General features: G+C 42.1%; 1 protein-coding gene across 1 annotated transcript in view; it reads left to right on the forward strand.

Moving 5' to 3' along the window:
* mTTF (mitochondrial transcription termination factor) overlaps window positions 1-24,274 on the forward strand; it is a 121,460-nt gene that overhangs the window by 44,606 nt on the left and 52,580 nt on the right. The window contains exon 3 of the mRNA XM_068375449.1: window positions 7,040-7,241. Coding sequence (XP_068231550.1) covers window positions 7,040-7,241 — 202 coding nt within the window. The remainder of the gene's footprint in view (window positions 1-7,039; window positions 7,242-24,274) is intronic.

The raw sequence follows: 24,274 nt of genomic DNA on the forward strand, positions 1-24,274 counted from the left end.
CCCAACACGACCTGGACCTCCCTGTGTCCAGATTGCCATCGAGACGGACGTCAGTGAGGCTTTGCAAGGCATGGACTTCCACCAGGAGGAAAGGATGTCTGAGGTGTCTTCGGACACTGAGAAGGATCTCCTTTTGAGGATCCCGAGGAGGAGTCTACTCTGCCTCCCGAAGAAGAAGATGAAGCTGAGTCGGAATCCCTTCTGCCTGTGCCGGCACTGAAGTCGACACCTTCTACGTCTTCTGCTCCGACCCCTCCATTGGACAGCAGGAGCTAGGCAGTTTTGGCTCATATCACGGCGCTGATGGAGAAAATTCGCAAGCAAGGCGAAGAAAGGGAAGAGAAGCTTGAAAAAGAGCTCAAGCCACTTAGAGTCCAAGACCTCCCACCCTGCTCTGAGACGAATCCCTGGAGACACGCGGATTATATGCCGATTACCAACGGCAAGCTCTACATCTCTTGAGAAGATGGGAGCCGTCCCCTTAGATGACATCCAGTTCTAGCCAAGCTTCAATGCTTACCTTGATTGCTTCATTCGACTGAAGCATGAGCCAGCGCCAAAAGAGGAGACGGAACCAAAGGAGGTCATGGTTTTCGACCACGATAAGGCACAGGCTCTCTCTTGTCGAGCAGCCTGAAGAAGTTGGGTTATTCGAACTCGAAAGTGTACGCCTTGAGCAAGAAACACCCTACCTTTCTTGCTCCTGCTGTTGCCAAGGCAGTGAAGGCAGGCAAACCATGCCCTGCACTAGTGGAGTGTAGGCCTCTGTCGTTAGCCCTGCCCATGGAAGAGAAGGAATGGAAGGAAGTCCACCTAACCTTCTCAGTAGGGAAACTGGATGCAGATATCGCGGTACGACAGTTCAGCAAAAATCTCCCTAAACTATCTGACTTTCTCTTGCGTAGGGAACAAGAGACGAAAGAGAGACTTGCTGCATCCTTATCCCTACAGAACTGCATAGAGATTTGTGCAGGCCAAAAATGCACCCCAGACATGCTCATAGTCCTGGCCAAAATGCATATGGCCACCCTAGTGAAGGACCTGTACGCTTTCATGAAGGCTAGGAGAGCCTGTATAGAGTTTGTGTTCGCTGCAGCAACAGTGAAACACGAACCCAGGAAGCTGATATCTTCCAACATCTGGGGTAAAGACCTCTTCCCGAATGAAGCGGTCAAAGAGGTAGTAGAGAAAGCCGCCATGGATTATAGGAACCTTCTCCAGAAGTGGGGCATCTCGTCAAAGAGGAAGTCTTCCCCGGATGCAGGTCCCCAACCTAAAAGGAAGACGAAGAAGCCTAGACTTCCCTCTCGGCCTGCCCAACAACATCCTACTGTCACCATAACCGCGGTGCCCCAAGTGGTTGCTCAACCACATACCAGCTTCCAAGTGGTGCCTCAACAGCTGGTTGCCCAGTCACCAGCATTCAACCCTGGGTTTGAGAGGCAAACCACTACCTTTCGGCCGAAAGGTAAAGGATCCAGACGGGTTTCCTCAAGACATCCCTCACGAGGTAGGGGAGGACGCGGTCGAGGAGGTAAACCCTCCGGACAACCGAAGCAATGAGATGCTTCAGGTAGGCGGGAGGCTCCAACACTTTCAGGATCGTTGGACCTTCGATCCTTGCGCCCACAGCCTAATCAAGAATGGACTAGGATGGAAATGGAACAAGTCTCCACCATCATTTCCTCAATTATTCCAACACTCCACCCCCTTATTAGAAAAATATACCTTAGAACTCTTGTGTTCCCAAGAAGGACTCAGACAAACTCAGAGTCATTCTGGACTTGTCGGCACTCAACTAGTTCATAGAGAACAGCAAGTTCAGGATGTTAACCCTTCAACACATAAGGACCCTGTTACCCAAAGGGGCGCACACAGTCTCGATAGACCTGGCAGATGCTTACTGGCACCTCCCAATCAGCCGCCCCCTCTCCTCCTACCTAGGATTCAAGTTACAGAAGAAAAAGTATGTCTTCAGAGCCATGCCCTTCGGACTAAACATAGCCCCAAGGATCTTCACGAAACTTGCAGACGCAGTCGTTCAACAACTACGCCTAGAAGGTGTTCAGGTAGCAGCGTACCTGGACGACTGGATGGTGTGGGCAGCATCCAAGAAAGTGATCCAGTTGCTGGAACATCTGGGGTTCAAGATCAACTTCAAGAAGTCTCGACTCTCTCCAGCTCAAGAGTTTCAATGGCTGGGAATCCATTGGAACTTGATGTCACACCGCCTCTCCATTCCCTCAGGGAAGAGGAGGGAGGTCGTGGGGTCTGTCAAGAGACTACTGAAATCCGATAGGATTTCAAGACGCCAACAGGAAAGAGTACTGGGGTCTCTCCAGTTTGCAGCAGTAACAGACCCAGTGCTAAGAGCACAGCTGAAAGATGCGTCAGGAGTTTGGAGAAGATACGCATCGAACGCTCGAAGAGATCTACAAAGACCGATACCGACCTTACTACGATCACTTCTCAAGCCGTGGTTGAAGGCCAAGAGCCTAACGAGGACCGTGCCCTTGCAACCACCTCCACCATTGGTGACCATCCTCACGGATGCCTCGACGGTAGGATGGGGAGGTCACTCCCATCAAAGGAAAGTCCAAAGGACTTGGTCATCTCTGTTCAAGACCTTTCACATCAATATTCTGGAGGCCATGGCTGTCCCCTTGACGTTGAAAAAACTCTCCCCTCGCAGATCAGTCACATCAGGCTGATCTTGGACAGCGAAGTGTTAGTGAGATGTCTGAACCGACAAGGTTCGAGATCGCCCCACATCAACCATGTGATATTAGCCATCTTTCGCTTAGCGAAAAAGAAGAAATGGCACTTATCAGCAGCTCACCTACAAGGGTTCCGCAATGTGACAGCGGACGCTCTATCCAGGCTAAAGCCGATAGAGTCAGAATGGTCCCTAGACGCAGACGCATTCTCCTTCATCTTGGAACGAGTCCCGGAACTGCAGATCAACCTCTTCGCAATGAGCGACAAGAAACTACGTTGATATGTAGCCCCATACGAGGACCCTCTGGCGGAGGCGACGGATGCCATGTCCCTCGATTGTAACGAATGGACCCGGATTTAGCTGTTCCCTCCAACCAATCTCCTACTGAAGGTCCTCAACAAGCTGAGATCCTTCAAGGGAACGGCCGCTCTAGTGGCCCCCAAGTGGCCCAAGAGCAACTGGTTCCCTCTGGTAATGGAACTGAAGCTGAGGCTGGTCCCTCTACCAAACCCAGCTCTATCTCAACTGGTTCAGAAGTCGACTGTCTTTGCTTCATCACAGAGAACCCAAAACCTTCATCTCATGATTTTCTCGCTTTAGCGGTTAAGAAAAGATTTGGGATCTCAAAAGGCAGTATTATTATTATTATTATTATTATTATTATTATTATTATTATTATTATTATTATTATTATTAAATGCTAAGCTACAACCCTAGTTGGAAAAGCAGGATGCTATAAGCCCAGGGGCCCCAACAGAGAAAATAGCCCAGTGAGGAAAGGAAACAAGGAAAAATAAAATATTTTAAGAATAGTAACAATATTGAAATAAATATTACCTATATAAGAACAATAAAAACTTTAACAAAACAAGAGGAAGAGAAACTAGATAGAACAGTGTGCCCGAGTGTGCCCTCAAGCAAGAGAACTCTAATCCAAGACAGTGGAAGACCATGGTACAGAGGCTATAGCACTACCCAACACTAGAGAACAATGGTTTGATTTTGGAGTGTCCTTCTCCTAGAAGAGCTGCTTACCATAGCTAAAGTCTCTCTTCTACCCTTACCAAGAGGAAAGTAGCCACTGAACAATTACATTGCCATAGTTAACCCCTTGGGTGAAGAAGAATTGTTTGGTAATCTCAGTGTTGTCAGGTGCATGAGGACAGAGGAGAATCTGTAAAGAATAGGCCAGACTATTCAGTGTCTGTGTAGGCAAAGGGAAAGAGCCGTAACCAGAGAGAAGGATCAATGTAGTACTGTCTGGCCAATCAAAGGACCCCTAACTCTCAAGCGGTAGTATCTCAACGGGCGGCTGGTGCCCTGGCCAACCTACTACCTATTCTTAGAAGAATACAAGTTAAAGTCAACCAGAAGACAATATGAATCGTCTTGGAAAAAGTGGGTTGCTTTCGTTAAAGCAAAAAGACCGAAAGAAATCTCAATAGACTTCTGTCTGTCCTTCATCCACCTTCATGAACAAGGCCTGGCTGCCAACACGATAACTATGTGTAAGTCAGCCCTGACTAGACCTCTTCTATATGCCTTCCAAGTGGACCTGACAGACAAAATCTTTAACAAGATCCCAAAGGCATGCGCTAGACTTAGACCTGCAGCTTCTCTGAAGTTCATTTCATGGTCCTTGGACAAGGTCCTACACTATGCTTCAACTGTGAACAATGAAGATTGTTGTCTTAAGGATCTAACCCAAAATGTTATTTTCCTGTTTGCTATAACCTCAGGGGCTAGAGTTAGAGAAATAGTAGCCCTATATAATTTATATACTGTATATATATATATATATATATATATATATATATATATATATATATATATATATATATATATATATATATATATATATATATATATATATATATATATATATATATATATATATATATATATATATATATATATATGAATATATACATACATACATATACCAAGGCACTTCCCCCTAAAACCGAATTCATTGCGTAGTTTACGTTCCATCGCCATAACGAACAAACGAACGCATTTACACATCTGTGTATAGGTTAGAAATTCAACATAAATGAAATAAGAGCCATTTTATGCCAATGCCATGTTTTCTTAAAAACGCCGCCTAAAACAGAAAATTTCTTGTTTACGTTCCATCACCGATCATGACGAACAAACGAAAGTAATTACACATGCAAGTGATAACCAGTGATACTAAGAGTTTTTAGTAAAGTGTTATTATGAATAAAGATTATATGTGTGATAAAATATTTATAGCCATATTGTAGTAACAGGCTGGCCTTGAAATTGCCGTCTGCCCATTCAATGGAGTATATGATAAAAACGTTTTTTTTTTTTTTTCAAAGAACTTTTGGGGTTCGCCGTTTAAATGGGGTCATCCTTTACACAGTCATATACAGTATATGTTTTATTAAAGCTCAATTAATTATCTGAATTATCGTAATTTTCTAGAATGCAATAATGCTTTCAAAATGAAATTCCAAGCAGAGGTCAAGAGTCGTGCCCCTCAAGGTCTTTTCCCTAATAAGGAAGATGAACAGCCTTGATGAAGCTCCTAGGACCCCTATTAAGGACAGAAAGGCTACTATAGATGAACTATGCCTATATTCAATTTTTTTTAGTGAGGCAAGTTTGCACCGACTCGCATCTGTGCCCTTTTAGCTTGGAAAGTTTCCTGATCGCTAATTGGTTGGACAAGGTAAATGTAACTAATCAGCGATCAGGAAACTTTTCCGAGCTAATAGGGCACCGCTGCGAGTCGGTGAAAATCTGCCTCGCTAAAAAAAATTGACTATAGTTCCCCAGGGATCTAGACAGCGATTGAAACTCCTTTGGTCCAAGCTAGCGAAAGAGTCCTTGGACAAGGTTGATTCGCAGGTGTCGGCTCACAAGGAATCCTTGAAGGCAGGTCAATCCTCCAAGATCCTGCTGCTGGCATTTTAAAGGCGGATGCATTTTGGTAGAAAAGTTGGCCTCCCAGCAGATCACATTTAAGACTACGAAAGCTGGGAACATGGAAGCTGCTGCCATGGCAACCTTGCAAGCAACCTCCTGGATAGATCACTGGTCAGGCACCATGGCCTACCTAGCTTCATGTTGCAACTTCTAATTTGGAGAAAAAGAAACAATTTATGGACGTCACCCTGTTGGGTGCTAAGGCGGTCGAGTTTTTGGTTAACCAGATGGCCAACTAGATATTGAAGAAGTGCAATGCGGTCACTTCTAGGTTTGCTAGACAGGTCGATAAAAAGGAGGTACTATACCTTAGAAATTTATCTCTGAAAGGTCCATTGCTTTTCCCACTGGCCCCTTCTCCTCTCTTCTTCCCTTCCTCGATTGGAACCCTATGAGCTAGACAGACGCTGATAAAGGTAAGCACCAATTATGGCTGGCTGCATATCTATTACCACTAGTGTAGAAGTATTCATTTCACCAATCTCCAATCTCCCTGTGTAACAAACCACTTTTGACTCTGGTTCGCGAGGTATCTAGGATGCTACTTTATTCACCTTATCAAGTCCGAGCATAGCAATCCTGTGATTTTAGCCAGTCACTTGGTATTCTGGGACTTCCGCCCACCTAAGCATGAATCTCAAAGGGTGAAGTTTGTATTCATGTAAGAACAAATCACAAATTTGAAAAATAATTTGTATTTTTCATAATCATACAAACCTGAGGCCTGTAACTTAATTTATCGCCTTCACCTTCCCCCTTAAAGTCCCAGATGCAAAGGGACTCCAGTGGACCAGCAGTATTGACGCCAACCACTAACTGCCGGCTATTGCCAACACCTAGTTATAAGTTTTAATTTACTGAGTTCCAGTTGTGTTTGAATCAATTCTCATATTAAAAGTCCCAGGTTTGCATAGTTAGGAAAAATAAAAATTACTTTAAAATTTGTGATGTTGCAATAAGGGATGCTGTTGCTATTGGAGCTCAGTGATACATTTTTGTGCACAAAGCTGTATGTCTGCTTAAGATTCACTTTGTCAAATAAAAGAGGTTTATCTGAAATTTTTAAACCAAAAACTTGTCTATAGTATAATTGATGAATCAGAAATTGGTCTTTAGCATATTTAGTCATGGGCTTACATGAAAAAAGGAATTTGCTTTTTTAAATTAATTTTTAGGAAGGTGATGTCAGCATATGCATGGTATACAGTATATTGTAGTTGTTTATAAGTATCTTGTTTTGATTGTAAATAATCACCTAGGTCTTCAGTGTTTAAGAACATTTGTTAGATTTAATAATTTTCTGGGATTTTCTATGGTACCATATCTTTTTATAATCAGTAAATTAATTGCATTTTTAAATTATAGCTGCCTGTCGGAGAAAGCGTGTTAGAAGACCTTCAAAATTTGTTTGGGATGACTCGTCATGAAGCTGTTTCCACAGTTCAGTTCCCCAAGTTTTTTCTTATAGCTGATCCTATAATCAGTGAAACTATTCACACACTCAAAGATTATGATATTTCTTCAAAGCAGCTTCAACGGATGCCTTGGATTCTTCTTCAGAGTGCTGGTAATTTTACAATACTTTTATTAGTTATTTTGCTATTTTTTCTTTATTTTTTTTTATATAGAAAAGAAGGAATATCTTAGATCTATGGATGTGAAATGCTTATGAAGGTGATTTCTGTTTGTGGTAGATCATTAGGATACTCAACCAATTAGAGATCATTTGTAGAATATAAATGTATGTATATATTGTTTAATCTTCTCAATTATTTTCATGAATCTTACCTCTAGGTTACTTTGCTTATAACTACCAAGCAGGAGATTATTCCTGTTGGAGTCCTTGGGCTTATAGCATCCTGCTTTTACAGGTATGGTTGTAGCTTAATTAGTAATAATAATAATAATTGTTTCTATGAGCCTCCCCAGATGTTCATATTGCTTTTGTTCTCCTAGCTGACCTATAGCTACAGTACCTCTAAAGAATTTCCTGAACTCTTCCCATCAAGATGACTACACCTCTTTGCTCACAAATGCACAATATGGTGACTAATGGCAACAATCACTGGTCATCGACCACTATGTCTACCTCGTTGATGCCAACTTCATTGGAGTTGTAACCTGGTCCCAGATTAAAAAAAATTAATCTAGTATAGTTTGGATGTGTTCTAAATTTGTTAGTTGTTATTATGTAAATTGTTCAAAGGAAATATTTCTGGGCTATCATGATCTTTATTGATTGTGTGTTGTGGGACAGTATTGTTATTTGGATAATTGATTTGGTGAATGCAAAAGTTTTTCTATTTTGCTTTTAGAAAAATGTTTAAATGGATGCTGATCAGGTTTGAAGTTCCAAACATAAAATGAACTAGCTATGATTTCAGGCGGAATTACTTCTCTTGAACCTATAATTAAGGTTAAGAGAAAATTTTTAAATTCAAGATATACAATCTGATTTACTAGAGAATTATTGTTTGAGTTTGATAAAGTAGGAGCATTCTGGAAATACTTTTTGCTGATTCGATATTAGGGGTTATTTTTAATCTAATATGAAAGAAGTCTGCATGTTGTCAATATGTAAACAATATTTTGAAGTATTTGACTTCAGATAAGGTTATTTCAAGATGGGACTAAGGAGGCTTTGGCAGCCTTTGTGTCTTTTGCAAATAAACATGGGGAACAATATAGCTCAAATAAAGTTGAAATGGTTTCTGATGCTCAGAAGCAGTCATTTGATTTTTTCCCAAATTCTGGGTTCTGTGTTGGATGTTAATGAGATTGATAAGGTGACTGCACAACTAGATTCTAAGATACTGAGATGCCTCACAACACAAAATTAATTCATTCTGGAGTAGCTTTTGTTTCGTGAAAATTTCATGGTACGTGTCACATTTTACACGTAAATCTTCTAATTCGTTCCAAACCTTACAAAAACACCACGTTAAATTTTATAATAAAGCTACAGTATAACCACAATGTTACTGTACAGCCAAATACATTTGAACCATTCAATATACCTAAGCTAACTGTTAATACCTGTAAATTAAGTAGTTATCAGAACATAATGCAATAATAAATTGAAAATAATTCAATACATACTGTAAAATAGTGTACATATACAAAATATACAGTACTATATGTACTGTACTAATATAGTTACCCTGTCAATAGAGGGATACATTTTCTATTGCGTAAATAACACGTTTTTTCAAATTTTTCAATGGGTGACTATTTTATTCTTGTCCTGGCTGGCAAATCTCTTTTCTTATGAAACATTTTTCACAATGTGAGTCAGAAAAATTTTCACATCTCGTTTCGCAGCGTGATAATTTTGTAAGCAGATTCTTTCGTGAAGAGAAGTATGACTGTACCGAGGGATTCTTTGAGGTTGCTTTCTAGAACTACCCTATTTTCTTACTATAAACCAGGACCTTCATGTCTAGATTTGTCTCATTCTAGGGCTTTGTTTTGTAACAGTAGTAGGCCACCAGAATTCTGCTCTAGTAGACACTCCAGCTGAAATATATACAGAGGTGGTAGACCTTATAGAAGAACACAATGATGTTCTTTTCCAACTTTCTCCTGTAGGAGGAAGGCTTTCAAACTTACATCTAGTCTAGGAAAGCCTACAACCAGAACCATAGTTTCTGTCCAAAATCAAGGAGAACTATCAATTACTTCAGACCTCAAATCTTTCCTTATCTAAGAAACCAATACCCTTCCTAAGTTGTCTATCCCATTTAGTAGAGGCCCTGATTTTGAAGTTACAGATTGGCAAACTCCTAGAAAAAATGCTATGTAAGAGGTTATGAAACCATCTTGGGTTTCACAACTGGTTATTCATAGTCCCCAAAGCTTCGCAAGGATAGAGACAGGTGCTTGTTGGTTTGGATCTCAATAAGTTTATAGTTTAAACCAAATTTTCGATGGAAATTCCCTTGACAGTGGTGGGGTCCCGTAAGGACAGGAGATTGGATGATTTCAATAGACCTTACAGAGCTTGCTTTCACATTTCTTTTAATATAAATTTAAGGAAATTCTTTTGGTTGGGAAACAATGAGAAAATTTATGAATTAAAATGCTTGACCTTGGTCTCAGGACCACTCCACTATGGTTATGCCTCCCATCTCCAAATTAGTAAGGTTTGGGCATCAGGGTGCTTTTATACCTAGATGATTGGCCACGTATTTTAAAACATTTCATTAGAAAGGATTCCAAATCAACAGAAATGGATACTCGGGTTACTGGAAAGGTAGGGAATCCTGATCAGTTTGGAGAAGTCTCTTCTGATCTCATTTCAGAAGATTCTTTATTTGGGAATGATAATAGCTTTAATTTCATTTTTGGTCTTTCCATTAGAGAGGATGATTCAGTTTTTCTTCTTTTGTTTGAAGAGTTTAAAAGGATGTCATTGGTAGTTTGGACGTGGATGAGACTGGTAGGGACCGAGGACAACACAAGAATCAATTCTTCACATCAGTTTCTTTGAACCTCTATGTGTGTTCAAAACTCTTCAGGCTCAGGAGTCTCGGGTATTAGGTAGTGGTATTTTTTGACTAGACAGCATTAGCTTATATATTTGGAAGTGGGGGAACCAAGTCAGAATCCCTTTACAGGATAAAGAAAGTTTATTGACTAAGACAAATTTGAGAGCTGTAATCCTTTTTCCTAGCAGGTTAGTAAAAAAAAAAAAAAAAGCAGATTCTTTAGAGCAAATGGTCTCCTCTTCTGGAAGAAGGTCTAGATATTTGAAATTGGTAGGATGTCCAAATGTAGACCTGCTTGAAACGTATCGTAACAAGAAAATAGAGGTGTTTTGTTCATCAGCTCTAGATCCTCTAGCAATGAAAGTGGAGGCCATGTTACAGGACTAGTCGAATCTAGATCTGTATTTCTTCCCCCCTCCCCTGTTTCACATGATTTGTTGGGTGATAAACAAGTTTAGGGCATCAATGGACAGCATGGTGATACTTGTGGCTTTGTATTGGCCTCAAAGAGAGTACAGTAGTATTTAAATTTCCGACCTCTTTCGGTGCAGTATTCGAGAAGATTGGCGTAAAAAAAACAATCTACGTACATTACAGTAGTACCTTGGTTTACCAGTGGCTATGAATACGAGCCTTGTATCTGTTTGCGGGGAAAAATTTCCCTCTGTGCATTTTTTATGAACACGTATTGATAAGACTAATGCAAAATCAGTCCAGCGATGCCCATACTCTACACATGTAGTGTTCATACCGTGTTCATACGATTTTTACCCCATTTTTATGCTGTTTTAAAGAAATAGCAAAATTATTCATCTCTAGATAAGTTTATTTCAAAATTGAATGTAATAGTGTAAAAAAAAGACAACCAAATGTCCATGAAGTATAAATGAAGTGATTCATTTGGTAGCAGTTAACATCATTCAAGGGAGAAATGCTCATGGAGGGAGAGTGTCCTAAGTATCTAACCCCCCCCCCCCTCCTTCCCCTCTCTTCTTGTCTCCCTCACACCAGCCACAACTCTCCTCAAAGGTAAATTGCTATTTAATTTGTCAGTATTTCTTTTTTATTGTGAGTTATTAACTAGTATTCATTTCTGATGTTAGGAGTTATAATTTGTTCTGTAGATTCCACTACAGACTTGTAAGAATGTGTACTGTACAGTAAGTGTATTTATGGAACATATTGAATGCATTTGATTTCGAGACCAGGTCTATATCCGGGCAGTTAGCCGTTCACAAGCAAAAAAGGCAGACCTCCTACCAACCAGTGAGTCTTCCTATATTAAATGATTACAAGGTTTGTATACCGCGTCGGAACAAATGACATTTTGTCCTAAATTGTATTTTTCCTAGCTATACAAACCTGTTATCATTTAATATAAATGCCCGCCTCTACCATCCCTCTCATGTTCCACATTGAGCCTAAAGCGTTTGAATGAGGAAAGCGGGCTGGCGGTGGAGAGGGGGGAGAGCTAAGTTCTGCCCCATACTGCCAACCAACCAATCAGCACAACTGCCTGGTTTTCTTTCTCTTCAGCTATTTTCAGCTGCGCTGAAGCAAATTCCTATATTAAATGATTACTGGTTTGTATAGCTAGGAAAAATACAATTTAGGACAAATTGTAATTTTTCTCTGAAAATTTAAAGTTGTGAGAAAACTCTTCAATATATTTTTTTTAAGAAATTGGTTGATTCTACATTAGTATGTATACTTGTTAATAAATATAAGTATTCAATTTGTAGTCAATTTGATTTTCTGTCTGTTCATGTTTGATAAGAATTGGTTAAATGTTAAAAAAGTTACAGTAATTTTTCTCTGAACATTTCAGTTTGTTAGATATCAGGCTAGGATTTTTCCAAGACATTCTCAGCACTGCTTTCTAAATCAGCAGCTTCAAAATCATTTGACATGGCATCAAAAAAGGCACTTGATGTACTAGAGATAGGGGATCAGCAAATGACGTGTTTTTGAGGGTGAATCATCTCTTTGGGGGAAGACATCATAATCCAGAAACCGAGTTCTATGCATTTTTTGCCTTTTTTTTTTTTGCTATACAACCTTCTTTGGCATTCTGGACATTTTGCAACATAAAAAAACACCAACCTATGAATCATACATATACCAAGGCACTTCCCCCAATTTTGGGGGGTAGCCAACATCAACAAATGAAACAAAAACAAAAAGGGGACCTCTACTCTCTACGTTCCTCTAGCCTAACAAGGGACTCAACCGAGTTCAGCTGGTGCTGCTAGGGTGCCACAGCCCACCCTCCCCCGTTATACACCACAGATGAAGCTTCATAACGCTGAATCCCCTACTGCTGCTACCTCCGCGGTCATCTAAGGCACCGGAGGAAGCAACAGGGCCTACCGGAACTGCGTCACAATCGCTTGCCATTCATTCCTATTTCTAGCACGCTCTCTTGCCTCTCTCACATCTATCCTCCTATCACCCAGAGCTTTCTACTCCATCCATCCACCCAAACCTTGGCCTTCCTCTTGTACTTCTCCCATCAACTCTTGCATTCATCACCTTCTTTAGCAGACAGCCATTTTCCATTCTCTCAACATGGCCAAACCACCTCAACACATTCATATCCACTTTAGCTGCTAACTCATTTCTTACACCCGTTCTCACCCTCACTACTTCGTTCCTAACCCTATCTACTCGAGATACACCAGCCATACTCCTTAGACGTTTCATCTCAAACACATTCAATTTCTGTCTCTCCATCACTTTCATTCCCCACAACTCTGATCCATACATCACAGTTGGTACAATCACTTTCTCATACAGAATTCTCTTTACATTCATGCCAGAATTCTCTTTACATTCATGCCCAACCCTCTATATTTTATTACTTCCTTAACTGCCCCCAACACTTTGCAACCTTCATTCACTCACTGACGTACATCTGCTTCCACTCCACCATTTGCTGCAACAACAGACCCCAAGTACTTAAACTGATCCACCTCCTCAAGTAACTCTCCATTCAACATGACATTCAACCTAGCACCACCTTCCCTTCTCGTACATCTCATAACCTTACTCTTACCCACATTAACTCTCAACTTCCTTCTCTCACACACCCTTCCAAATTCTGTCACTAATCGGCCAAGCTTCTCTTCTGTGTCTGCAACCAGTACAGTATCATCCGCAAACAACAACTGATTTACCTCCCATTCATGGTCATTCTCGTCTACCAGTTTTAATTCTTGTCCAAGCACTCGAGGATTCACCTCTCTCACCACTCCATCTACATACAAGTTAAACAACCACGGCGACATCACACATCCCTGTCTCAGCCCCACTCTCACCGGAAACCAATCGCTCACTTCATTTCCTATCCTAACACATGCTTTACTACCTTTGTAGAAACTTTTCACTGCTTGCAACAACCTTCCACCAACTCCATATAACCTTATCACATTACACATTGCTTCCCTATCAACTCTATCATACGCTTTCTCCAGATCCATAAACGCAACATACACCTCCTTACCTTTTGCTAAATATTTCTCGCATATCTGCCTAACTGTAAAAAAAGGGCAAAATCACAATATATTGACAATAGATACCGAGCATGGCATAATACTTTTTATTTACATAAGATTAGTAAGGACAATATATTCTCATCAACTTCTACTTCTAGGCAAAATTTGCTGTTTTGGCTTACTTAGTTATCATTTCTGACACTATGCAACTTTCATCATAATCATAACACAAAAATTATGAATATATAAACGAGCATGCAAATGAATAGGATGAATGTATTTGACTGGCAATGGGTGATGCTGTTTTTTATTTACACAAGAGTAGTGTCAATAACATTCTTGTCTTCTTCTTTTTCTGGACATATTTTACACTCTTGGTCTAAATGGTTATCGTTGCAGCAGAATCATAACATATAAATTTTAATATATAAACGTACAGTACTCAATAAACGGGACAGACATACGACTACCTCTGTTTCTTTTTCTGGATACATTTGATGCTTATTGTCGGACATTTTATCCATATTCTAGCATAATCATTACGAAGAAATAAGACAGTATACATATAAATGAGCAGACAATGACATAAGCAAAACAGAATCTGCTTGTTTGCTATTCCTTGTACACGTATAGTGTAGGGAAAATGGAGATTATCAAACCATCTAAGAAATGATAAGTACAGCATATACCTTGACTGCTGAGAGAGTTGAGGTACTAGGTAGGACCAGAGCTCACCAAGTGATGGGTATGGTCCTCACCTTAATCTTCAAGAGAAACCTTTCAGTCAGCCAGGTGTTGAAGATGGGTTTGTAAGCGGCAAATAACCTTCACAGAATTTTACCTAAGGAATAGACTCACAAGTCCCTTGCTAGGTCCTCTGTTGGCTGCTCAAGTAGTTGTGCAGCTAGCCCAGCTCCCACTTGGAGCAGGAAGCATCCTGTCTATAGTAACATATACTATAGAAGTAAGTCTTGAATGAATGCTGGAATGACCAGCTTATCTACTTCATTCTTCTATCCCTTCTCTTGGGATGAAGCGGTTGCAATATTACCTGTTGGATCTGACTTGATACTGGTCTGTTACACTTCTGAGCTCCATTCTTTAATTTTAGATAAGTATCTCCCAATCATCCCTAACGAGGGTGTGGATGGTGTAATTTATACGAACCAATCTCATTGATTATCATACCAGGTATATTATTTTAATCTGATTTTCCATTGGGGGATGGGTTTCCACAGTTGCCTATGTACAATTAATCTTGAACAGGCCAGACCCTATCAGTTTACACATCACCATGAGAGAGATAGAAAGTTGTGGGAATCGTCTTGTTTTCTCCAGTATCTGACTAGGCTGACTGACATTTCCAAGGAATAAAAAGAACCAACCAGGTCAGTTTTAGGGAGACTTCCAACCCACCAAGCAGTGAGTGTCCGTATTTCAAGGGAGAAAAGTTTGTATACTGGTAGAAACAATAAAAAATTTTAGGTTACTGTAGTTTTAATTTTTTCTAGCAATACAAACCTGACTCCTTAAAGTTGAACTTCTTCCTTCAATGGCCATTCCAGTTGGCATCAAATTCATCTCCCCATTTAAAGGATTCGGGTTTGCATAGCTATGAAAAGTACAAATTACAGTAGAACCTTGCAGTAACGGACTAACAGGGGAGGGGGTGTCCGCCTGTCCGGTACCAGTGATAATCCGTTGTATCCGCAAAAAGTTTCCCAATGCATAAAATCAAGCATCAAGCAAAATTATAGCAAGTTCTATAGGCTGTAGACCTACCATATATGCAAACATGTGGGTAAAATCAAAACGAGGAGCTGAGATTAACACACTTTAGTTGTTAACCTTTGGATGACATAGTTAAGGAATTAAATTAGATGACACTCACAAAACAGAAATTACTAGCGAGTAATCTTGGAACTACTGCTAATACTTTACCTACATTTAAATAAAAGAAAATTGTAAGGTAACGTATACAAGACTATGTTATTTTGTAAATGAATAAGTAAATAAATGTGAATATTGTAAATATCTGTGCACAAAATGGCCTTTAAATTGACAATATAAAAATGAAGGCAAATTTTGATTTATATAATTTCTGTTGTATAAATCATGAAACCATCTATGTAGGCCTGTAAGTTAGGTTTTGGTTATGTAAAGATCTTATTACAATTTTATTTTACTTGATGTATGCTTAGAAATTCAAAATAATCGAAATGAGTCTGATTCTATATGACATTTGCCCTACATATGAAGCCAAAAGGGAAACCATTATGTTTTTTTACATTTCATGACCAATCACAATGAATGAATGAATTAACGAGCAAACGAATGCATTTATACATCCAAATGATAATTAACTAAGCATATAGTTTTTAGTAAACTATATGAATCATTTGTAAGTAATTAATAGATGGTTTGAATGAGTTTGGAAATTATATTAAGAATATTCTTTATTTATATGTGCGCATACCCTTGATAGTGGTAGCTTGAATCAGCTGACAATGTTTACATGTTCTCAGCTGGGCTTTCAACTTGCAGTTTGCAAACTTATTCAAAGCATCTTACAATAAATATAGCACAAATATTAATGCTGTATGTTATAGATTACCATTGATTACTTGAAGCTGTCAGGGTCATTAGTTATCAATTGGATGGGTAAATGCGTTCGTTTGTTCATTCGTTGTGTTTTCCTTTTTGGTATCGAGTAGAAAATACATGATATAGAAACAGCTTTATTTTGTTTATTTTGAAATTCTAAGACTACAATAAGTAAAACAACATCCGTAATAACATTATCTTTACATATACACTGTTAAGAATACTACTAGTTATTAATGTGGGCCTATCCTCGAGAGTGGTTGCTTGAAATCAGCTGATGGCAAGATAAGCTGAGTGTGTTTACATGTTCTGAAATTGGTTCGCATAGAAAAAAGTTTTTTTCAATATTAAACTTACCCGATAATCATGTAGCTGTCAACTCCGTTGCCCGACAGAATTCTATGGAGGGATACGCCAGCTATCACAATACTAGAAGGGGGTGTACTTACCAGCGCCACCTGTGGCCAGGTACTCAAGTACTTCTTGTTGACACCTCCTCAATTATTCCTCTGTCGTGCTTCCGGCAAGACGTTCTGGGATACGCTTATGATCTTCGAGTTTGTTCACGGCTAATTGGTGAAGTATTCTCTCAGATTTCGGCTGTCGCATTACTGGAAACCTTCTTATATTAGCTAGATAGCTTTTATATAGTCCTGATTAACGGTTAACGATCTTTTGCTTGATTTTGGAAACCCCTTTGGCTAACTCTTTGGATTCAAGATGTCTGACATTTCGCAAGCCCCCTCCCATAGACGATGTAGGTCTTGCAATAGGCGTATTCCGAAGGCCTCGGTAGATCCTCACACCGCTTGTTCTGACTGTAGGGACAGGCCCTGTCAGTTAGAAAATCGATGTGAGGAATGCGCCGGACTTTCGGAACTGGAATTTGTCCGTCTTTTAAAATATTCATCTAAGTTAGAGAGAGGTAGAGTTAGGAGGAGTTCTTCTCACTCTTCAATGTTTTCCTCACCTCATGATCCCCTACCTTTTCCTACCCCTGTAGTGGCTACCCCCGAACCTACTGTTTGCCCTCCGCCTGATATGTCTGTTGTTTTGCGTGCTATTCAGGCCTTAGGCGATAAAGTAGAGTCAGTGGTAAGTGACCATAAGTCTCTGATGGCCGAAGTTAAGGAACTTAAGGTCAAGAGTGCAGTGGGTGGAGTTAGTGCCAGTGCTGTGACGAGTGCTAGTGTCAGTGCAGTGCCAAGTGCTAGTGTCAGTGCCAGTGTGGTGCGTGAGGATTCTTCTGTGCGAGCCAGTCGTCCTCCCAGTCCGGGACCTCTTGCAAGCTCCCATGCCCAGGGGAGAAGCAATGTCGAAGGGCTTAAGGGTTCGGCAGGCCTTGTTAGGCGCACAGAAGTTTCCTCGGTGGTTGCGGGCTTGTCTTCCAAAGACCGTCACTCCCACCCGCAGACGATTGAGCCCGTCTTTTTCTCGTCCGCTGATCATCTGTCAGGGAAGAAACGTTGGTCTCAGGTCTCGAGACCGCTTAAACGCAGAGTCCAGTCCGCGAGTGCTCAGCCAGGTTGCAGTCATTGGCTCAGCTCTGACTCGCCGCAGTCATCTGTCGACTGCACTCCGCCCAAGAGGAGTAAGGTTCTGCCACAACAGAGCTCGACTGTCGACCCTAAGTGGACTCTACTACAGTCCATGCAAGCACAGCTTTCGGACTTGATGCGTGAGTGTCGGGCTGAGAGTGTTGCTCCTCCGCCTCCGCCTACACTCCCTCCGCCTGAGCTCGCTCCGCCTGCGCTCGCTCCGCCTGCGCTCGCTCCGCCTGATCGCAGTACCACCTGCCAGGCGTACGATGTTGAGCCACGGTCTGAGTTTGCTGTTCCCACTGGTGTTCAGCCTCCGCCTTCTTTAAGGCAACCTTTGCTATGGGATCAGGAGGATTATACCTCTCTTCCTCCGCCTCCCTTTGCTGCTCCACCAGTGGTGCAACTCTTGGCTGAGGTACAACAACCTCTCCCGTCCATGAGTCAGTTTCCTCAGCTCTCGCTGCAGCGAGCTCAACCATCCACAAGGCTAGCTCCACTACACCTTGGCCTTGCGCCTCAGGAGCCTCAGCTTGCGAGACATTTACCTTGTTCTGCGCAGCCTCAACCTCATCACGCTCCGCTCTCACCACAGGAACAGGAACTTGCTACTCCGCTTACACCAACCGCTCAGCAAGCGCAATCCTTGGGTTCTCCGCTCATGCTAGGAGTCAGCCTCCTCCACCCATGCGCCTTCCTTCTGCTTCGTCTGCTATTCAGCCTTTGCAGTCTGAGCCTCAGGTTCTCCCTCAACAGTTACTTGTAGAGGAAACCACTACTATTGTTCCTACTCGTTCTGACTCTGCTGTTCAGCATTCTTGTCCGATACCTTCGCTTCACTCTGGTGATGAGGCGTCTGATGATGAGGAGGCACACCTGGATCCCTCATCAGACGTGGATGAATCCAAGCTTTCTCCACAGTCTATTGATTTTCGTAAGGTCTTGGCTCTACTTAGGGAGGTTTACCCAGACCACTTTGTCTCTGCTATTCCCCGCTCTCCGCCATCTGAGTTTTCGCTGGGCGTACAACAAGCTAAGTCCACCTATACTAAGCTAGTCCTAGCTAGGTCCTCTAAGAGGGCATTAAGGATCTTAGGGGAGTGGCTGCAGTCTAAGCAACACCTTGGCAAGACTTCTTTCATGTTCCCTCCAACGAAGCTCACTTCGAAAGCGAGCGTTTGGTATGCCACAGGAGAAGCACCAGGCTTGGGAGTACCTGCCTCTGCCCAGGCTGACTTCTCAAGTCTGGTAGACTCGCCTCGGAGAACTGCAATGAGGCGCTCTAAGGTTTGTTGGACCTTCTCAGACCTGGATCACTTGCTGAAAGGAATGTTTAGAGCATTTGAAATGTTCAACTTTCTAGACTGGTGCCTGGGGGCCCTCAGCAAGAAGACCTCTCCTGCGGACAAAGATTCTGCCATGCTATTAATGTCCTGCATGGATAAGGCCATTAGGGATGGATCGGGTGAGCTTGCGTCGATGTTTGTATCAGGGGTTTTGAAGAAAAGGGAACAACTGTGTACCTTCCTTTCCGCCAGCATTACACCTTGCCAACGGTCACAACTCCTTTTTGCTCCGCTCTCGAAGTTCCTCTTCCCCGAAGAGCTGGTTAAGGACTTGTCTGCTGCCCTGATACAAAAGGATACACACAATCTTGTAGCCTCATCGGCTCGTAAGTCTAAGGTTGCTACCTCAGTCCCCAAGACTTATCGCTCCCCAGTGGCTGATACCCCTGCTACGAGGTTCATACCGCCCTTTCGTGGTAGAGCCCCCAGCCGAGGAAGCTCCCGTCCAGACTCTCACAGGAGCAAGTCTAGGAAAGGATCCAGGACATCTAAAGGAAAAAACTGACTCTCCGCATCTCCAGACAGCAGTAGGAGCCAGACTCAAGATCTTCTGGCGAGCCTGGGAGAAGAGAGGTGCAGACGCCCAGTCTGTCAGTTGGCTGAGAAACGGTTACAGGATTCCATTCTGCCTCAAACCACCTCTGACCACATCGCCCATCAACCTCTCTCCCAACTACAAAGAAGAGGACAAGAGGCTAGCATTGCACCAGGAGGTGTCGCTTCTTGTGCAGAAGAAGGCAGTGGTTATAGTCCGGGACCATCAATCCCCGGGCTTCTACAACCGTCTCTTTCTTGTGGCCAAGAAGACAGGAGGTTGGAGACCGGTGCTGGACGTCAGCGCTCTCAACGAGTATGTCACCAAGCAGACGTTCACGATGGAGACGACGAAGTCGGTCTTAGCAGCGGTCAGACAGGAGGACTGGATGGTCTCGTTGGACTTGAAAGATGCATACTTTCACGTTCCTATTCATCCAGACTCCCAACCTTTCCTGAGATTCGTTTTTGGAAAGGTTGTCTACCAATTCCAAGCCCTGTGTTTTGGCCTAAGCACAGCTCCTATGGTGTTCACTCATCTGATGAGGAATATAGCAAAATTCCTACACTTATCGGACATCAGAGCCTCCCTCTACTTAGACGACTGGCTGTTGAGAGCCTCCACGAGTCGTCGTTGTCTGGAGAATCTCAATTGGACTTTAGACTTAATCAGAGACCTAGGTCTATTAGTCAACATAGAGAAGTCTCAACTCATTCCCTCCCAATCCATTGTGTACCTGGGAATGGAGATTCGGAGTCAGGATTTTCGGGCTTTTCCATCGGCCCCCAGGATAAGCCAGGCCCTAGAGTGCATCATGAGCATGCTGAAGAGGAGCAGTTGCTCAGTGAGACAGTGGATGAGTCTCACAGGGACCCTCTCATCACTGGCCCTGTTTGTCGAGCTAGGGAGACTCCACCTCCGCCCTCTTCAATTCCATCTTGCAGCTCATTGGGACAAGAGTTCGACTCTCGAAGCAGTCTCTATCCCTATCAACCAAGAGATGAAGACCACTCTCCTGTGGTGGAAGCACAACCTCCTTCTCAGGGAGGGTCTATCGTTGGCCATTCAGACCCCCAATCTTCATCTCTTCTCAGATGCATCGGACTCGGGCTGGGGTGCAACCTTGGACGGACGGGAATGCTCGGGAACGTGGAACGAGGAACAAGGATTACTCCACATCAACTGCAAGGAGCTGCTAGCAGTTCATCTAGCCCTGTTGAACTTCAAGTCCCTCCTGCTAGGCAAAGTGGTGGAGGTGAACTCAGACAATACCACAGCCTTGGCTTACATCTCCAAGCAAGGAGGGACCCATTCGAGGAGCCTATACGAGATCGCAAGGGACCTCCTCATTTGGTCAAGAGGTCTAAACCTCACTCTGGTCACGAGGTTCATTCAGGGCGATATGAACGTCTCAGCAGATCGCCTAAGCAGAAGGAATCAGGTCATTCCCACGGAATGGACCCTCCACAAGAGTGTGTGCAACAGACTTTGGACCTTGTGGGGTCAACCTACCATAGATCTGTTTGCCACCTCCATAACCAAGAGACTTCCGCTGTACTGTTCCCCTGTTCCAGACCCAGCAGCAGTTCATGTGGATGCTTTTCTACTGAACTGGTCCCATCTCGACCTGTACGCATTCCCACCGTTCAAGATAATAAACAAAGTTCTGCAGAAATTCGTCTCGCACGAAGGGACACGGCTGACGCTGGTTGCTCCCCTTTGGCCTGCAAGAGAATGGTTCACAGAGGTACTTCAATGGCTAGTCGACTTCCCCAGGACTCTACCTCTAAGAGTGGACCTTCTACGTCAACCTCACGTAGACAGGTTGCACCCAAACCTCCACGCTCTTCGGCTGACTGCCTTCAGACTGTCGAAAGATTCGCTAGAGCTAGAGGCTTTTCGAAGGAGGCAGCCAGTGCGATTGCCAGAGCAAGAAGGGTTTCCACTCGTAGAGTCTACCAGTCTAAGTGGGAGGTCTTCCGCAGCTGGTGTAGAGCCAATTCAATATCCTCTACCAATACCTCTGTGACCCAAATAGCTGACTTCCTTCTACATCTTAGGAATGAGAGATCCCTTTCAGCACCTACGATTAAAGGATATAGGAGTATGTTGGCTTCAGTTCTCCGCCACAGAGGTTTGGACCTGTCTTCCAACAAGGACCTTCAAGACATTCTTAAGTCTTTTGAGACGTCTAAAGAACGTCGTCTTTCCACTCCAGGCTGGAATCTAGACGTAGTCTTAAGGTTCCTTATGTCATCTAGGTTCGAACCTCTCCAGTCAGCTTCCTTCAAGGACCTTACCCTCAAGACTCTTTTTCTCGTCTGCCTTGCAACAGCTAAAAGAGTCAGTGAGGTTCATGCCTTCAGCAAGAACATTGGTTTCACAACCGAATCTGCAACATGTTCTTTTCAGCTTGGATTCCTAGCAAAGAACGAGCTTCCTTCACGTCCTTGGCCTAGATCGTTTGAAATACCTAGCCTCTCCAACATGGTAGGTAACGAACTAGAGAGAGTTCTTTGCCCTGTCAGAGCTCTCAAATATTATCTTAAGAGGTCTAAACCTATTCGAGGACAGTCAGAAGCTTTATGGTGTGCCATCAAGAAACCTTCGAGGCCCATGTCCAAGAATGGGCTTTCGTATTATATAAGGCTTCTGATCAGAGAAGCACATTCTCACTTAAAGGAGGAAGACCTTGCATTGCTGAAGGTAAGGACCCACGAAGTAAGAGCCGTAGCTACTTCGATGGCCTTTAATAAAAACCGTTCTCTGCAGAGCATAATGGATGCAACCTATTGGAGGAGCAAGTCAGTGTTTGCATCATTTTATCTGAAAGATGTCCAGTCTCTTTACGAGAACTGCTACACCCTGGGACCATTCGTAGCAGCGAGTGCAGTAGTAGGTGAGGGCTCAGCCACTACATTCCCTTAATCCCATAACCTTTTTTAACCTTTCTCTTGAATGCTTTTATTGTTGTTTTTATGGTTGTTACGGTAGGCTAAGAAGCCTTCCGCATCCTTTTGATTTGGCGGGTGGTCTATTCATTCTTGAGAAGCGCCTGGGTTAAAGGTTTGGTAGAGGTCCTTTAGTAGGGGTTGCAACCCCGTGTACTTTGGCACCTTTGGGTTGATTCAGCCTCCAAGAGGAACGCTGCGCTCAGTAAGGAAGACGAACTTTAAAAAAGAGGCAGAGTAACGGTTCTATTCGACTTCCTTACCAGGTACTTATTATTTCATTGTTATTTGAGATAACTGTTATATGAAATATGGGATACTTAGCTATCCTTTAATCTTGTACACTGGTTTTCACCCACCTCCCTGGGTGTGAATCAGCTACATGATTATCGGGTAAGTTTAATATTGAAAAATGTTATTTTTATTAGTAAAATAAATTTTTGAATATACTTACCCGATAATCATGATTTAATCGACCCTCCCTTCCTCCCCAGAGAGAACCAGTGGACCGAGGAATAATTGAGGAGGTGTCAACAAGAAGTACTTGAGTACCTGGCCACAGGTGGCGCTGGTAAGTACACCCCCTTCTAGTATTGTGATAGCTGGCGTATCCCTCCATAGAATTCTGTCGGGCAACGGAGTTGACAGCTACATGATTATCGGGTAAGTATATTCAAAAATTTATTTTACTAATAAAAATAACATATTTCATTTATATAGAATTATTCCTTGAATAGCCTACTGTGTATTTATATTGAAGATATACCAATAATGAATAGGGTAAAACGGTTTTATTACTTTTATATAAATTAATTCAGTATTGAGCAAATAAATACAAAGGTCTATTTATTTCTTATGGTGACCTTTGCCAACTGAATGCTACTTTAGGTATCTGAATTTAGTCAGGTATATCAGAAGTCCATAGTAACAGTGTCTGTTGCTGTAAGGTTCAACTGTACTTGAAAAAAAAAAATTGTTATAGTCATGCATACAACAAATTTCCATAGAAACCTAGCCCACCAATCATATGAGAAGGGCCAGTTTTCCATTACCATGTTCTGGGTATTTTGCATTCAACCCGTATAAATTATAAGTTGAGTAATGGTACCTACTGCCTGGTCCATGGTGTATATGTGTGAGAGGTTGTTAAGACAAAAAGGGAAAATTTGTTGTGACATTTGACACTGAGCTAGGGGTAGATATTATTGATGTGTTTGTATGAAGAAATAATTTTTGTTATATTATGCTTATTGTATGAACACAATAGAATTCAAGTTTATTGTTTGATTGCAAATAATACATGGTTATGCAGGTACAGCAAACAAAGACCGAGTCAAACTGTTGTCCATTTCTTTTAGCGATGCATATTTGCACCGACTCGCGGCGGTGCCCTTTTAGCTCGGAAAAGTTTCCTGATCGCTGATTGGTTAGAATTATCTTGTCCAACCAATCAGCGATCCGGAAACTTTTCCGAGCTAAAAGGGCACCGCTGCGAGTCGGTGTAAATATGCATTGCTAAAAGAAATGGACTATAGAGCAATTGCACCCTTCATTATGGAATATCTCAACCTAACTGTTACATATTTGCCAAAAAAATAAATTTGTAAAGTAATGGATTTGTATTTGTAAGATGAAAACTGCAGTT

This window comes from Palaemon carinicauda, chromosome 6 (genome assembly GCF_036898095.1).
Source record: "Palaemon carinicauda isolate YSFRI2023 chromosome 6, ASM3689809v2, whole genome shotgun sequence".
Lineage (NCBI taxonomy): Eukaryota > Metazoa > Arthropoda > Malacostraca > Decapoda > Palaemonidae > Palaemon > Palaemon carinicauda.